Source organism: Salvelinus alpinus, chromosome 1 (assembly GCF_045679555.1).
Source record: "Salvelinus alpinus chromosome 1, SLU_Salpinus.1, whole genome shotgun sequence".
Taxonomy (NCBI): Eukaryota; Metazoa; Chordata; class Actinopteri; order Salmoniformes; family Salmonidae; genus Salvelinus; species Salvelinus alpinus.
In genome coordinates this window covers 111,900,862-111,918,213 of record NC_092086.1, presented here as the reverse complement: position 1 = coordinate 111,918,213, position 17,352 = coordinate 111,900,862, and the positions used below count along the sequence as shown (strand labels likewise).

General features: G+C 43.7%; 1 protein-coding gene across 10 annotated transcripts in view; it reads left to right on the top strand.

The window, feature by feature from the left end:
* The window catches only part of mapk10 (mitogen-activated protein kinase 10), a 108,640-nt gene extending 100,701 nt beyond the window's left edge, over positions 1-7,939 (top strand). For 7 of the 10 annotated variants that reach the window (XM_071341651.1, XM_071341642.1, XM_071341624.1 and 4 more), the window contains one exon: positions 7,396-7,939. In XM_071341651.1, coding sequence (XP_071197752.1) covers positions 7,396-7,538 — 143 coding nt within the window. In that variant the 3' untranslated portion in view covers positions 7,539-7,939. Of the gene's footprint in view, positions 1-7,390 lie in introns of all 10 variants that reach the window. The other 3 variants (XM_071341658.1, XM_071341667.1, XM_071341677.1) reach the window with 3 other exon arrangements.
* Positions 7,940-17,352: the final 9,413 nt, after the last annotated feature.

Below are 17,352 nucleotides of genomic sequence, written 5' to 3'. Positions count from 1 at the left end.
ATCTACACTGATTGAAGTGGATTTAACAGGTGACATCAATAAGGGATTATAGTTTGCACCTGGTCAGTCTGTCATGGAAAGAGCAGGTGTTCCTAATGTTTTGTACACTCAGTGTTTATTAATTAGAGTGTACTTTCACATCTGTACTGTAACATATCATGAATTAAAGCTGGGGTCTTTGGTCCTTGCTCTTCCAGAGAAACACTAGAATTCCTCTCGTTCTGAGCTGGCCTTCTAAGATGTCCTATTGATTAATATGTTCAGCCCTATAAATTTGTTCTGTAAAAAGTGTAGTGTCAATTCCATTGAATGGCCACTTGAGGGCGGTGTGGAGTCATGATGGCACAGAATTGGTAACATTATGGCGTCAGTCCAGTCTAGTGCTGCTGAGAGGAAAACAACTTGCCTCGGTCGTTCTCCTCAGCTGTTTTTTGGCAGAGAGCGTTTTTATACTGTACAAAGTCTCACTATGAAAGTTGTATTTGGGGATTGCTCAGTGTCTACAGACTTCCTTGTTAGGGCTCTGTTAAGGGGACAGTGGCCTGGAAGTGGTTTAATCCGCAGTGCGATAATGTCACTGTCTCCCTCCCCCTCCGTCTGTCTCTCTGTCCCACTCTTTCCCTCCCTCCCTCCCTCCCTCCCTCCCTCCCTCCCTCCCTCCCTCCCTCCCTCCCTCCCTCCCTCTACCTCGCTCTCCTTCCCTCTGGCCATCCCTCTCTCTCCCTGCAATTAAGCAGATGGGTAGCCCTAGTGCTGAGGCGAGCAGAGAACAGACGCAGTGCTGAAGAGTCCCAGACGGCAGTATTTCACAGCATTAGCAGTACCAGGCTCTGGTGCACTGCCATTCAGCAGTACTTGGCTCAGGGCTTTCATAGATCACATAGCCAGCCAGGAGGCAGAACCAACTTTAGGGTTTAGTGAAAGACCACCTGTCATTCTACACAGACCCAGGTAGAGTCAGGAGAAATAGAAGACCGCTTGGCTGGCACAGTGAACAATCTACTATACTGGTTGTGGATGGATGCAAATATAATGTGTTTTACGTGTTGGTTACTGTTCTTTGGCAGCATTTCTATATGGGAGGATATATGTAGATTAAAGCATTTAGGTAATCTTAGATTATTTCAGAATTTCCCCCGTCCCAAAAATATGTTTTTTTTTATAGATATCCAGCATTGCTTAGAATTTTTACAAAGATGATGTGTCATGTTTGACACAGGATTCTCAAACCTTAGAATAGTTTTACATGTTTATTTTTCCCATGAAGAATAACCAGTTAGCTTACATTGATGTAGAAGCCACTGTGTGAGCACCGGATGCCTTCTCCTACTGCTCCGTCTCTGAGTAAACCTGCCACTGTGTGAGCACCGGATGCCTTCTCCTACTGCTCCGTCTCTGAGTAAACCTGCCACTGTGTGAGCACCGGATGCCTTCTCCTACTGCTCCGTCTCTGAGTAAACCTGCCACTGTGTGAGCACCGGATGCCTTCTCCTACTGCTCCGTCTCTGAGTAAACCTGCCACTGTGTGAGCACCGGATGCCTTCTCCTACTGCTCCGTCTCTGAGTAAACCTGCCGCTGTGTGAGCACCGGATGCCTTCTCCTACTGCTCCGTCTCTGAGTAAACCTGCCACTGTGTGAGCACCGGATGCCTTCTCCTACTGCTCCGTCTCTGAGTAAACCTGCCGCTGTGTGAGCACCGGATACCTTCTCCTACTGCTCTGTCTCTGAGTAAACCTGCCACTGTGTGAGCACTGGATACCTTCTCCTACTGCTCCGTCTCTGAGTAAACCTGACACTGTGTGAGCACCGGATACCTTCTCCTACTGCTCCGTCTCTGAGTAAACCTGACACTGTGTGAGCACCGGATACCTTCTCCTACTGCTCCGTCTCAGAGTAAACCTGCCGCTGTGTGGGCACCGGATACCTTCTCCTACTGCTCCGTCTCTGAGTAAACCTGAGACTGTGTGAGCACCGGATACCTTCTCCTACTGCTCCGTCTCAGAGTAAACCTGCCGCTGTGTGGGCACCGGATACCTTCTCCTACTGCTCCGTCTCAGAGTAAACCTGCCGCTGTGTGGGCACCGGATACCTTCTCCTACTGCTCTGTCTCTGAGTAAACCTGCCACTGTGTGAGCACCGGATACCTTCTCCTACTGCTCCGTCTCTGAGTAAACCTGACACTGTGTGAGCACCGGATACCTTCTCCTACTGCTCTGTCTCTGAGTAAACCTGCCACTGTGTGAGCACCGGATACCTTCTCCTACTGCTCCGTCTCAGAGTAAACCTGCCGCTGTGTGGGCACCGGATACCTTCTCCTACTGCTCCGTCTCTGAGTAAACCTGACACTGTGTGAGCACCGGATACCTTCTCCTACTGCTCTGTCTCTGAGTAAACCTGCCACTGTGTGAGCACCGGATACCTTCTCCTACTGCTCCGTCTCAGAGTAAACCTGCCGCTGTGTGGGCACCGGATACCTTCTCCTACTGCTCCGTCTCTGAGTAAACCTGCCACTGTGTGAGCACCGGATACCTTCTCCTACTGCTCCGTCTCAGAGTAAACCTGCCGCTGTGTGAGCACCGGATACCTTCTCCTACTGCTCCGTCTCAGAGTAAACCTGCCGCTGTGTGAGCACCGGATACCTTCTCCTACTGCTCCGTCTCTGAGTAAACCTGCCACTGTGGGGTTGGATACAATCGATGTTTGAGCCATAAATTGTGATTTAGCCTTCTCGTTTTATTGGTGGTCAGCTGAAATGTCTCCCACTGTCTTTTTTTAACCCCCCCCCCCCCCCCTGATAAACAGGAGATTTATGGTCCGCCTGCACAGTGGATGTCTTGGATAGTGTCACAGTGGATGTCTTGGTATGCTCTGGATCGTTTCCTCTCGAGTAGATGTAAAGTGTACGTGTAAAGGACATGCGTTATGTGACACTACAGACTTAGTGACTGTGGATTGTGAGGCAGTGATGCACATGGCAGAATGTATGTGGACACCTGCTCGACGAACATCTCACTCTATAATCATGGCCATTAATGTGGAGTTGGTCCCCCCTTTGCTGCTATAACAGCCTCCAATCTTCTGGAAGGCTTTCCACTAGATGTTGGAACATTGCTGCGGGGAATTGCTTCCATTCAGCCACAAGAGCATTAGTGAGGTCGGGCACTGACGCAAGCAGTAAACTTTGATGTAAAAAAGCAGAATAAAAAAACATCTTATGGAACAGCGGGGACTGTGAAGCAACACAAACATTGGCACAGACACATGCACACACACACACACACACACACACACACACACACACACACACACACACACACACACACACACACACACACACACACACACACACACACACACACACACACACACACACACACACACACACACACAATAACATACCCACTATACATACACATGGATTTAGTACTGTAGATATGTGGTAGTGGTGGAGTAGGGGCCTGAGGGCAAACAGTGTGTTGTGAAAACTGTGAATGTATTGTAATGTTTTAAAATTGTATAAACTGCCTTAATTTTGCTGGAACCCAGGAAGAGTAGCTTCTGCTTTGGCAGGAACTAATGGGGATCCATGATAACTACAAATACAAATACTGATGTTGGCTGATTAGGCCTGGCTTGCAGTCGGCATTCCAATTAATTCCAAAGGTGTTCGATGGGGTTGAGGTCAGAGATCTGTTCAAGTTCTTCCACATCAATCTTGACAAACAATTTCTGTATGGATCTCTTTTTGTGCACAGCGGCGTTGTCATGCTGAAACAGGAAAGGCACAGGTCATCTAGAATGTCATTGTAGCGTTAAGATTTCCCTTCACTGGAACTAAGGAACCTAGCCCGAACCATGAAAAACAGCCCCACGCCATTATTCCTCCTCCACCAAACTTTACAGTTGGCACTATGCATTCGAGCAGGTAGCGTTCGCCTGGCATCCGCCAAACCCAGATTCGTCCGACGGACTGCCAGCACTCGGCGATCCAGTTCTGTGAGCTTGTGTGGCCTACCACTTCGCGGCTGAGCCGTTGTTGGTCCTAGACGTTTGCACTTCACAATAACAGCACTTACAGTTGACCGAGGCAGCTCTAGCAGGGCAGAAATTTGACTTGTTGACTGTCTTGTTGGAAAGGTGGCATCCTATGACGGTGTCACGTTGAAAGTCACTGAGCTCTTCAGTAAGGCCATTCTACTGCCAACAATGGCCATTCACCTGTCAGCAATGGGTGTGGCTGAAATAGCCGAATCCACTAATTTGAAGTGATGTCTACATACTTTTGGCCATGTAGTGTATAAATCTAGATAAAACCAGTAGACTGAAATAGGGGCCGGTACTGTTTTATATTTAGGTACAGGAGCTCCACAGTAGTGTTTATATTTAGGTGCAGGAGCTCCACAGTACTGTTTATATTTAGGTACAGGAGCTCCACAGTAGTGTTTATATTTAGGTGCAGGAGCTCCACAATAGTGTTTATATTTAGGTGCAGGAGCTCCACAATAGTGTTTATATTTAGGTGCAGGAGCGCCACAGTACTGTTTATATTTAGGTACAGGAGCTCCACAGTAGTGTTTATATTTAGGTGCAGGAGCTCCACAGTAGTGTTTATATTTAGGTGCAGGAGCTCCACAATAGTGTTTATATTTAGGTGCAGGAGCTCCACAATAGTGTTTATATTCAGGTACAGGAGCTCCACAGTAGTGTTTATATTTAGGTACAGGAGCTCCACAGTAGTGTTTATATTTAGGTGCAGGAGCTCCACAGTAGTGTTTATATTTAGGTGCAGGAGCTCCACAATAGTGTTTATATTTAGGTGCAGGAGCTCCACAGTAGTGTTTATATTTAGGTGCAGGAGCTCCACAATAGTGTTTATATTTAGGTGCAGGAGCTCCACAGTACTGTTTATATTTAGGTACAAGAGCTCCACAATAGTTTTGAGATAATATTCTATAAGAGGAACAGGAGCTCAAGCAGTAGAACGTTTGAGGTGCCGGTCCTTGGCTCCGATGAGCTTCTGCCCAAGTCAACACTGGATAAAACTATTCTCTATGGGAGCTATTTGATAATAACAGAACACCTTTTGTATTCCTACCTGCTTAAATAATGTTCTCTTCAGTTTTCTATTCTACTCTTTAACTAGATGTTCCCTCATCTATTTGTTTCCTGCAAATGCTTTTAGTCTACCATATCCGGCTCTGGTATAGGCTAGAATCCATCTTGGAAAACAGAACCAACTCAATCAGATTTATTTGAATCTAAAAAGCCAAAGAAAGACAGAAAACGGAAGAGAAAAATGATAGATGGAGACATTTGCTATGAAATGAAATAATCCTGTCTAATCCTCTGAAGGAAAGATGAAGGACGACATCTTGACTTCTGCATATTATAATAAGAAGCCAGAGAGTCCTTTCAATTGGACCAGTTTAGAACTGATTATCATCCTCTGCCCTTTTTATTAAACGTTTAATCTCTTTTACTTTGACATGCTGCTACTGAACACACAGAATATGAATAGGTCATTTAGGGACCTTTAAATAGAATCTTAGTATTAGTGTCTCTGAGGAGAGAGAGGACAGTGGACCCCAGCCTTAACTTGTTCTGTTACTGTCTCTGAGGAGAGAGAGGACAGTGGACCCCAGCCTTAACTTGTTCTGTTACTGTCTCTGAGGAGAGAGAGGACAGTGGACCCCAGCCTTAACTTGTTCTGTTACTGTCTCTGAGGAGAGAGAGGACAGTGGACCCCAGCCTTAACTTGTTCTGTTACTGTCTCTGAGGAGAGAGAGGACAGTGGACCCCAGCCTTAACTTGTTCTGTTACTGTCTCTGAGGAGAGAGAGGACAGTGGACCCCAGCCTTAACTTGTTCTGTTATTGTCTCTGAGGAGAGAGAGGACAGTGGACCCCAGCCTTAACTTGTTCTGTTACTGTCTCTGAGGAGAGAGAGGACAGTGGACCCCAGCCTTAACTTGTTCTGTTATTGTCTCTGAGGAGAGAGAGGACAGTGGACCCCAGCCTTAACTTGTTCTGTTACTGTCTCTGAGGAGAGAGAGGACAGTGGACCCCAGCCTTAACTTGTTCTGTTACTGTCTCTGAGGAGAGAGAGGACAGTGGACCCCAGCCTTAACTTGTTCTGTTATTGTCTCTGAGGAGAGAGAGGACAGTGGACCCCAGCCTTAACTTGTTCTGTTACTGTCTCTGAGGAGAGAGAGGACAGTGGACCCCAGCCTTAACTTGTTCTGTTACTGTCTCTGAGGAGAGAGAGGACAGTGGACCCCAGCCTTAACTTGTTCTGTTATTGTCTCTGAGGAGAGAGAGGACAGTGGACCCCAGCCTTAACTTGTACTGTTATTGTCTCTGAGGAGAGAGAGGACAGTGGACCCCAGCCTTAACTTGTTCTGTTACTGTCTCTGAGGAGAGAGAGGACAGTGGACCCCAGCCTTAACTTGTTCTGTTATTGTCTCTGAGGAGAGAGAGGACAGTGGACCCCAGCCTTAACTTGTTCTGTTACTGTCTCTGAGGAGAGAGAGGACAGTGGACCCCAGCCTTAACTTGTTCTGTTACTGTCTCTGAGGAGAGAGAGGACAGTGGACCCCAGCCTTAACTTGTTCTGTTACTGTCTCTGAGGAGAGAGAGGACAGTGGACCCCAGCCTTAACTTGTTCTGTTATTGTCTCTGAGGAGAGAGAGGACAGTGGACCCCAGCCTTAACTTGTTCTGTTACTGTCTCTGAGGAGAGAGAGGACAGTGGACCCCAGCCTTAACTTGTTCTGTTACTGTCTCTGAGGAGAGAGAGGACAGTGGACCCCAGCCTTAACTTGTTCTGTTATTGTCTCTGAGGAGAGAGAGGACAGTGGACCCCAGCCTTAACTTGTTCTGTTACTGTCTCTGAGGAGAGAGAGGACAGTGGACCCCAGCCTTAACTTGTTCTGTTACTGTCTCTGAGGAGAGAGAGGACAGTGGACCCCAGCCTTAACTTGTTCTGTTATTGTCTCTGAGGAGAGAGAGGACAGTGGACCCCAGCCTTAACTTGTTCTGTTACTGTCTCTGAGGAGAGAGAGGACAGTGGACCCCAGCCTTAACTTGTTCTGTTACTGTCTCTGAGGAGAGAGAGGACAGTGGACCCCAGCCTTAACTTGTTCTGTTACTGTCTCTGAGGAGAGAGCGGACAGCCTTAAACGTGCCTCTCTCATGTCTGGTGTGTCACTGTGATTTGTATATACATACGGTTCCTTGTGTGCTATTGGGTTGTGTTGTGACTGATTGTGTATGACACAGTAAGGGTTGTATGTGTCACAGTAATGGTTGTAGCTGACTGTGACTGTGTCTATGTATTAGTGTCTGCGGGGCTGTTAGTTCATTGTAATCCCGGCTGCCTGTTTATTCCCTCAGCACAGGTGCAGCCGTGAACAGCAGTGGTGAGAGCCTCCCTTCCCCCTCCGTCAACGATATCTCCTCCATGTCCACTGACCAGACCCTGGCCTCAGACACCGACAGCAGCCTGGAGACCTCTGCAGGACCCCTGGGTTGTTGCAGGTGACTAGCAGCCTGCCTGCGCAACCCTATGTTCTTCAGAAGGTGAAACACAATGTCCAAACAACCCAACCAACCTACCTACCAACCACTACCAATCGAAAACCTAAAAAAGAACAAAACTGATTAAAAGAGAAAAAAATTATGATATGAATGGGATGATTAAGGAAACATAAAGTATTTACTATAAGAATCACGATTATAAAATTTAAGCCTGCATTTTCATTCAAAAAGAAATCACAAAAGTATAACGAAAAAACTAAAATAAACTAAAGTGAAATATATTTATTAACTTCTAGTTGCTTTACTTATATCTCCCCCCTTATATGGCATCATAAAAAAAAAAACACAAAAAGCTTAGACAGGCATCTTTCTGTAAAGTGTCATTAAAACTGGCTGTTCATTCCCACAATACCTTGCAAGCGTCTGTGCTTCAGTCACTGTGGCAAGGTGTGCTTTTTTTTATCATTACTGCACAGTACTATATAAACCTCCCTTCACTTTCCCCATCACCTTATGTGACGGTACTGGTATGTTTTGATAACGTCTAGGCTTGATCCTGGGGTTGTCTCCTGTATGGGTGTGACGGTACTGGTGTGTTTTGATAACGTCTAGGCTTGATCCTGGGGTTGTCTCCTGTATGGGTGTGACAGATAGGTGTGTTTTGAATACTGTTATTTCTGCAGGGGTTAGTGCTAGTGTTCCACACAGCACAGCGCCCCCTGTCTTCTGTAAATATATAATTCTGTACAGCAGCGAGCTAGGCACACAGACAGACAGACAGACAGAGTGGGACTGATGGCCAGTACTGGAAGTTCTTCTATAGCGCACCTTGCCACATGACATCACCGCCTTGACTTTTGTCCCCTTAACCTTTGCCCCTTGACCTTTCACCTTAGTTTAACCCCTTGCCTGTTAGACCTGCTGCATGATTACAAAAGCTAACTCTAATTATATGATAAATGACTATAGATACTTTTGTTTATATAACATAAGTAATTGAACTTTTCAACCGGAGTGGTGCTGAAACCCAGGGATGGGGGAGCTCTAGTTAATGATGGATAGCTATATATATATATATTAACATACATACTGTGAGTGATTGGCTGCAGGAGAAGCCATTGGGACGTACAGTACTATCACTGTCATCGCTGAGTAGGATTGGGGTCAATTCCATTTCAATTCAGTCAATTCAGAAAGTCAACTGAAATTCCAATTCTAATTCCATATTTTCATCATTGAAACACGTTCAGGAAGATTGGAATTTGGAACTGAATTTTTCAATTGACTTCCTGAATTGACTGAATTGAAATGGGACTGACCCCAAACTTGTCGCTGAGCTGGAACCTTAAGTTCTCATTTCTTTTTTGTGTTTTTGTTGAAATGAAATGATAAAATCCCTTCTGACTGCACCCCTGCACCACACCCACAGCCTGTCATTCCAAATGTCACCTACCCACCAACCAGGGTGGTCACTCACTCTGTTTCTGTGTCACTACTGTGGAGTAAAGAAGAGGAGAGAAGGAGACTTATATGTGTGTGTTACTATCTGAAGAACGCTTTGGGGGGGGGGGGGGGGGAGATCAAGAGGTTACCTCATAGAATAGTTTAGTTCCTCAATCGCATCTGTCATTTACATTTAAATGACTACTACTTACTGTAATGACTACTACTTACTTACTGTAATGACTACTTACTTACTGTAATGACTACTGCTTACTGTAAAGACTACTACTTACTTACTGTAATGACTACTACTTACTGTAATAACTACTACTTACTGTAATGACTACTACTTACTTACTGTAATGACTACTACCTACTATAATGACTACTACTTACTGTAATGACTACAACTTACTTACTGTAATGACTACTACTTACTGTAATGCCTACTACTTACTGTAATGACTACTACTACTTACTGTAATGCCTACTACTTACTGTAATGCCTACTACTTACTGTAATGACTACTACTTACTGTAATGACTACTACTTACTGTAATGCCATATTTTGTCAAAAGGGAATCAGCTGATATACCGACTACCTATAAAACCAGTAATGTTAAAAAGAAGGATTTTAACTGGAAGTTTATTTATTATTGATTATTTATTATTTCATAGACTGAACCTGAATAATGGGAAGTGCCTTGTTTGGAATGATGCCGTTTCCTCATCGTAGATATGCAGTAATAACAACAACGCAGCATTGAAATGAAGTTGGTGTCCGGTTGGGTTGAAACATTTCTGGTAACTTTCCCAGACGTCCCAGGTTTTCCAGAAATCCTGGTTGGATAATTCCCTCCCTTTTCATTCCCTCCTGATCCCAGGAATCCTCCCATTTATAATCTTCAACTTCATGAAAACCTGTGAAGTTTGGGAAAGTTTACCATAGATGTTGAAACCTTAGTGTCTGGCCTGTCCTGTTCAATCTGTTTCCGCATGGTGTCACTGACTGCACCTACCTGCACATAGTCACCACTACTGACCGATACCCATGTCCTCTCTATAGGAAGTACACTACAACCATCACCATGGTATCGTTGCATCTTTGACTAACTAAATCATGTAGAAATTGGAACCTACTTTTTAAACACACTGGGACTGTTGTTAAAATGCAGTTAAAGACTCATCATCTACATGTTGTTCTGACCTATATAGTTACCTAGCAACTGAGCAGAATACCTTCTAAGTTCTTCTGACCTATATAGTTACCTAGCAACTGAGCAGAATACCTTCTAAGTTGTTTTGTTTTGTATCTGTAAATGTCTTATTTGATCAGTCCTTACATTTCAATAAAGGGATGAAATAATCGTTTTTTTGGTTTGTATATTTAAAGCATGAAACCCATATTTGTTACATATGCTACTATACCCTCTGGTGAAGGACAGTTGTGGAAATATTGAGCAATGTTTCATGCTTTTTCAACTTTATTGAATGAAAACTCGACAGCAAGTAGGAGGGTTTTCAGTGGTTGAATTACATTTATTCAAAGCGCGAGAGGGAGCCGCACCAGCAAAGATCATTATGCACCTGGGAAAAGAAAGGGAAAGGGGGATACCTAATCAGTTGTCCAAGCAAATGTATTCAACTCAAATATGTCACCCGCATTTAACCCACTGCAGAAGGTAAGTCTGAATACCAACTACTGAGAAGTGCTTCAATGAAAACAAGTAAAAAAAGGAATAGATTTCTTAAGTCTGAATCAGGACCTATGTGAATGAATACTAAACAAATATATAAATGCAACATGTAACAATTTCAACAATTTTACAGAGTTACAGTTCATGTAAGGAAATCTGTCAATTTAAATAAATTAATTAGGCCCTAATCTATGGATTTCACATGACTGGGCAGGGGCACAGCCATGGGTGGGCCTGGGAGGGCATAGGCCCACCCACTGGGGAGCCAGGCTCAGACAATCAGAATGAGTTTTTCCCCACAAAAGGGTTTTATTACAGACAGAAATACTCCTCAGTTTCATCAGCTGTTCGGATGGCTGGTCTCTCCTGCAGGTGAAGAAGCCGGATGTGAAGGTCCTGGGCTGGCGTGGTTACACGTGGTCTGCAGTTGTGAGGCCGTTTAGATGTACTGCCAAATTCTCTAAAATAACGGAGGCGGCTTATGGTAAAAATGAACATTCAATTCTCCGTCAACAGCTCTGGTGGACATTCCTGCAGTCAGCATGCCAATTGCACGCTCCCTAAAAACTTGCATTGTGACAAAACTGCACATTTTAGAGTGCCTTTTATTGTCCCCAACACAAGGTGCATCTGTGTAATGATCATGCTGTTTAATCATCTTCTTGATATGCCACACCTGTCAGGTGGATGGATTATCATATATTTTTTTATACTCATATCCTGAAAAGTTTCCCCACCCAAAGATAAGGACGACTTAAGGTCTATAACATGTCCCTCTGTGATAGTACAATATATGACTTTACTACTTCATAAGGATCGCTGTGTTTTCCGTCTAAATAGAGTTCCCAAAGAAGAACACAAACATTCAAGCGTACAAAGACTAAAAACGTCAACAAACGGACACGATACGGAAAATGCTTTTTATTTTTAACTCTGACAGCTTTTGAAGTAGTATTCTTCTTTGTATAAAAAAAAATAAAAAAAAAATAATAATATTTAACCTTTATTTAACTAGGCAAGTCAGTTAAGAACAAATTCTTATTTACAATGACGGCCTAGGAACAGTGGGTTAACAACCTTGTTCGGGGGCAGAACAACAGATCAATAATATATTCCACTTCCTTCTTCTCTTCCATAATCTGCACCTCAGTAAATCTGGAATTCACAGTTGTGGTTAATACTGTTGTCAGCCAGGCTGTGATGTCCTGCTGAAAGGTGGAGGGGGAGATAGGAGGAGATATCCCAGCTATCTCCTCTTGCTCTGTTGTTCAGGCAGTTTTTCGTCTGCACATTCCAGATGTCTGGGTTGTGTACCAAATGCCACCCCATTCTCTATATACACTTTTTACCAGTGCATTATGGGTAGTGAACTACTGGTAGTGCACTATGGGTATTGCAAAAGTAGTGAACTATATAGGGAAGTGCACTATACAGGGATACTTCCATTTGAGACGAAACCCTCGTATAAGATTGATGACAGGCGCTCCTTAAGGGACGCCTATATGGGGTCCTTCAGTTCTTTTCATAAACAGATGCACAGATTATCCATAATATTAACCAGACACTCTAGTGTGTGCTCTAACAATGAAAATAAATGTCTTCAAAAATGGAAGGCAGGTGAGAGGAGGCAAGATCAGGTGGGACCATTCTAGCCAATGAGAGGGCAGTGACCAACAGGCACAACGGTTTCCACTAGTTACCACAGCCACAAAGTCAAATTTGGCTCTATCGTAAAATTTCATGAGCACAAAAATTGGCATTTTGGTCTTAATTTAAGGTTAGGGTTAGGCATATGGTTAGCAGTGTGGTTAGGTTTAAAATCACATTTTAAGAAGATAAATTGTAGAAATAGGCAGGGTTTATGGCTTTGTGTTTGTGGTAACTAGTGACAACCAGGCACAACTCCAATATAAAGTGTTTTTTCTCAAAGTTGCAAGGATGTCACGTGTCCTACACTAGAAACAACCTAAAGATTACGAAAATTCCATTAGATCAAATAAACCACATGTAGCAAATAAACCATTTCATTTATTTTTTTTGCTCACCAAATTTGACACTAATTGAAAACTCCTTGCTTGGAGAGAGAAATAAAAGTATGGCTCCCAGCACTCCACCCTGGACTTGAACAGCCTTTGTGACCAAGTCCACCTATACAAGGCAGCGGTGCCCACCTTCGCCCGGGACCCTAAAGGACATCGCTCTCAAACGCAGGCACAACACTTCACACAGGAGCAACAGATCCCCCCCCCCCCCACACATAGAGGACCCACGCCGAGAGGACCTACATCCAGACCACAACACCACCAGCCGCACACCCACCCCAACCAATCAACACCCCCTCAAGTCAACCATGCCCACACCCCATTTAGGCCCCCTCAGATCAGAACTATGGCCCTCCTGCCCACCCCATGCACATGCACCCCATGTTGAGGCACTCACCCCTACAGAGAGCAGGTAGTCCCATCCACCAGACTACCAGGTGTGAAACAGGGAAGGGACTCAGGGGGCATGATAATTTGGTATGGAACAGACCTAACTCACTCCATTAAATTAATCAAAACAGTAACATTTTACAATTGGCTAGAAATTCAAAATAAAATTATCTTAACTTAAAATGTCCTCCTGTGTGCTACAGTATCCCCCCCCCCCCCCCCCCCCACTAGAATCCCCATACTTTAAAGAAGATAGCTTCTCCATCCCGGAGGGGGAAATCAATCATTTCCAGGCCCAGGGACATGTACTAGTCTGTGGCGACCTATATGCCAGAACCGGACAAGATCCTGACACCCTCAGCACACAGGGGGACAAACACCTGCCTGGAGGTGACAGCATTCCCTCCCCCATATGCCCCCCTAGGCACAACTATGACAACATAACCAACAAAAACAGGCCACAACTCCTGCAGCTCTGTCGCACGCTGGATATGTACATAGTCAATGGTAGGCTTCGAGGGCACTCCTATGGTAGGTACACCTATAGCTCATCTCTTGGCAGTAGTACTGTAGACTACTTTATCACTGACCTCAACCCAGAGTCTCTCAGAGCGTTCACAGTCAGCCCACTGATACACCTATCAGATCACAGCAAAATCACAGTCTACTTGAACAGAGCAATACTCAATCATGAGGCATCCAAGCGAAAGTAACTGAGTAATATTAAGAAATGCTATAGATAGAAGGAATGTAGTGTGGAAACCTACCTAAAAACAATTAGGCAACAACAAATTCAATCCCTTTTAGACAACTTCCTTGACAAAACGTTCCACTGTAATAGTGAAGGTGTAAACTTGGCAGTAGAAAATCTTAACAGTATATTTGACCTCTCAGCTTCCCTATCAAATCTAAAAATGTCAAACAGAAAACCGAAGAATATGAACAATGACAAATGGTTTGATGAAAAATGCAAAAACCTAAGAAAGAAATTGAGAAACCTGTCCAGCCAAAAACATAGAGACCCAGAAGACCTGAGCCTTCGCCTTCACTATGGTGAATCACTAAAACAATACAGAAATATACTACGGAAAAAGAAGGAACAGCACGTCAGAAATCAGCTCAATGTAAATTGAAGAATCCATAGACTCTAACCACTTCTGGTAAAATTGGAAAACACTAAACAAACAACAACACGAAGATCTATCCAAAATGGAGATGTATGGGTAAACCACTTCTCCAATCTTTTTGGCTCTATAACAAAGAACAAACAGCAAAAACATATACATGATCAAGCACAAATATTAGAATCAACTATTAAAGACTACCAGAACCCACTGGATTCTCCAATTACTGTGAATGAACTACAGGACAAAATAAAAACCCTCCAACCCAAAAAGGCCTGTGGTGTTGATGGTATCCTCATTGAAATGATCAAATATACAGACAACAAATTCCAATTGGCTATACTAAAACTCTTTAACATCATCCTTAGCTCTGGCATCTTCCCCAATATGTGGAACCAAGGACTGATCACCCCAATCCACAAAAGTGGAGACAAATTTGACCCCAATAACAACCGTGGAATATGCGTCAACAGCAACCGTGGGAAAATCCTCTGCATTATCATTAACAGCAGACTCGTACATTTCCTCAGTGAAAAAAATGTACTGAGCAAATGTCAAATTGGCTTTTTACCAAATTATCGTACGACAGACCACGTATTCACCCTGCACACCGTAATTGACAAACAAACAAACCAAAACAAAGTCAAAGTCTTCTCATGCTTTGTTGATTTCAAAAAAGCCTTCGACTCATTTTGGCATGAGGGTCTGCTATACAAATTGATGGAAAGTGGTGTTGGGGGAAAAACACGACATTATAAAATCCATGTACACAAACAACAAGTGTGCGGTTAAAATAGGCAAAAAATACACACATTTCTTCCCACGGGTGAAACAGGGATGCAGCTTAAGCCCCACCCTCTTCAACATATATATCAATGAATTGGCGAGGGCACTAGAACAGTCTGCAGCACCCGGCCTCACCCTACTAGAATCCGAAGTCAAATGTCTACTGTTTGCTGATGATCTGGTGCTTCTGTCACCAACCAAGGAGGGCCTACAGCAGCACCTAGATATTCTGCACAGATTCTGCCAGACCTGGGCTCTGACAGTAAATCTCAGTAAGACAAAAATAATGATGTTCCAAAAAAGGTCCAGTCGCCAGGACCACAAATACAAATTCCATCTAGACACCGTTGCCCTAGAGCACACAAACAACGATGCATATCTCGGCCTAAACATCAGCGCCACAGGTAACTCCCACAAAGCTGTGAATAATCTGAGAGACAAGGCAAGAATGGCATTCTATGCCATCAAAAGGAACATAAAATTCGACATACCAATTAGGATCTGGCTAAATATACTTGAATCAGTTATAGGACCCAATGCCCTTTATGGTTGTGAGGTCTGGGGTCCGCTCACCAATCAATAATTCACAAAATGGGACAAACACCAAATTGAGACTCTGCATGCAGAATTCTGCAAAAATATCCTCTGTGTACAACGTGAAACACCAAATAATGCATGCAGAGAGATACCCGCTAATTATCAAAATCCAAAAAAGAGCCGTTAAATACTACAACCACCTAAAAGGAAGCGATTCCCAAACCTTCCATAACAAAGCCATCACCTACAGAGAGATGAACCTGGAGAAGAGTCCCCTAAGCAAGCTGGTCCTGGGGCTCTGTTCACAAACACAAATAGACCCCACAGAGCCCCAGGACAGTACCCAACAAAATCACACATTGGAAAGTGACACATTGGAAAGAATTAACAGAAAAACAGAGTAAACTAGAATGATATTTTGCCATAAACAGAGTACACAGTGGCAGCATACCTGACCACTGTGACTGACCCAAACTTAAGGAAAGCTTTGACTATGTACAGACTCAGTGAGCATAGCCTTGATATTGAGAAAGGCTGCCGTAGGGAGACCTGGCTCTCAAGAGAAGACAGGCTATGTGCACACTGCCCACAAAATGAGGTGGAAACTGAGCTGCACTTCCTAACCTCCTGCCAAATGTATGACCATATTAGAAACACATATTTCCCTCAGACTACACAGATCCACAAAGAATTCGAAAACAAACCCAATTTTGATAAACTCCCATATCTACTGGGTGAAATACCACAGCGTGACATCACAGCAGCAAGATTTGTGACCTGTTCTCACAAGAAAAGGGCAACCAGTGAAGAACAAACACCATTGTAAATACAACCCATATTTATGTTTATTTATTTTCCCTTTTGTACTTTAACAATTTGCACATTGTTACAACACTGTATATATACATAATATGACATTTGAAATGTCTTTATTCTTTTGGAACTTCTGTGAGTGTAATTTTTACTGTTAATTTATATTGTTTATTTCAATTTTGTATATTATCTACTTCTCTTGCTTTGACAATGTGAACATATGTTTCCCATGTCAATAAAGCCCCTTGAATTGAAAAAAACGAAAAAAGCGCCACCTGGTGGAGAAGACAGATTTCGGGCCCAGTTATCTCTCTTTGGTTCAATTTTTCAATTCAATTTTATTTTATATAGCCCTTCGTACATCAGCTAATATCTCGAAGTGCTGTACAGACACCCAGCCTAAAACCCCAAACAGCTAGTAATGCAGGTGTAGAAGCACGGTGGCTAGGAAAAACTCCCTAGAAAGGCCAAAACCTAGGAAGAAACCTAGCGAGGAACCAGGCTATGAGGGGTGGCCAGTCCTCTTCTGGCTGTGCCGGGTGGAGATTATAACAGAACTATGCCAAGATGTTCAAAAATGTTCATAAGTGACAAGCATGGTCAAATAATAATCATGAATAATTTTCAGTTGGCTTTTCATAGCCGATCATCAAGAGTTGAAAAACAACAGGTCTGGGACAGGTGGCGGTTCCATAACCGCAGGCAGAACAGCTGAAACTGGAATAGCAGCAAGGCCAGGCGGACTGGGGACAGCAAGGAGTCACCACGGGCGGCAGTCCCGACGCATGGTCCTAGGGCCCAGGTCCTCCGAGAGAAAGAAAGAGAGAAGGAGAAAATTAGAGAGAGCCAAGATTTTCAAAATGTTCATAAATGACAAGCATGGTCAAATAATAATCAGGAATAAATCTCAGTTGGCTTTTCATAGCCGATCATTAAGAGTTGAAAACAGCAGGTCTGGGACAGGTAGGGGTTCCATAACCGCAGG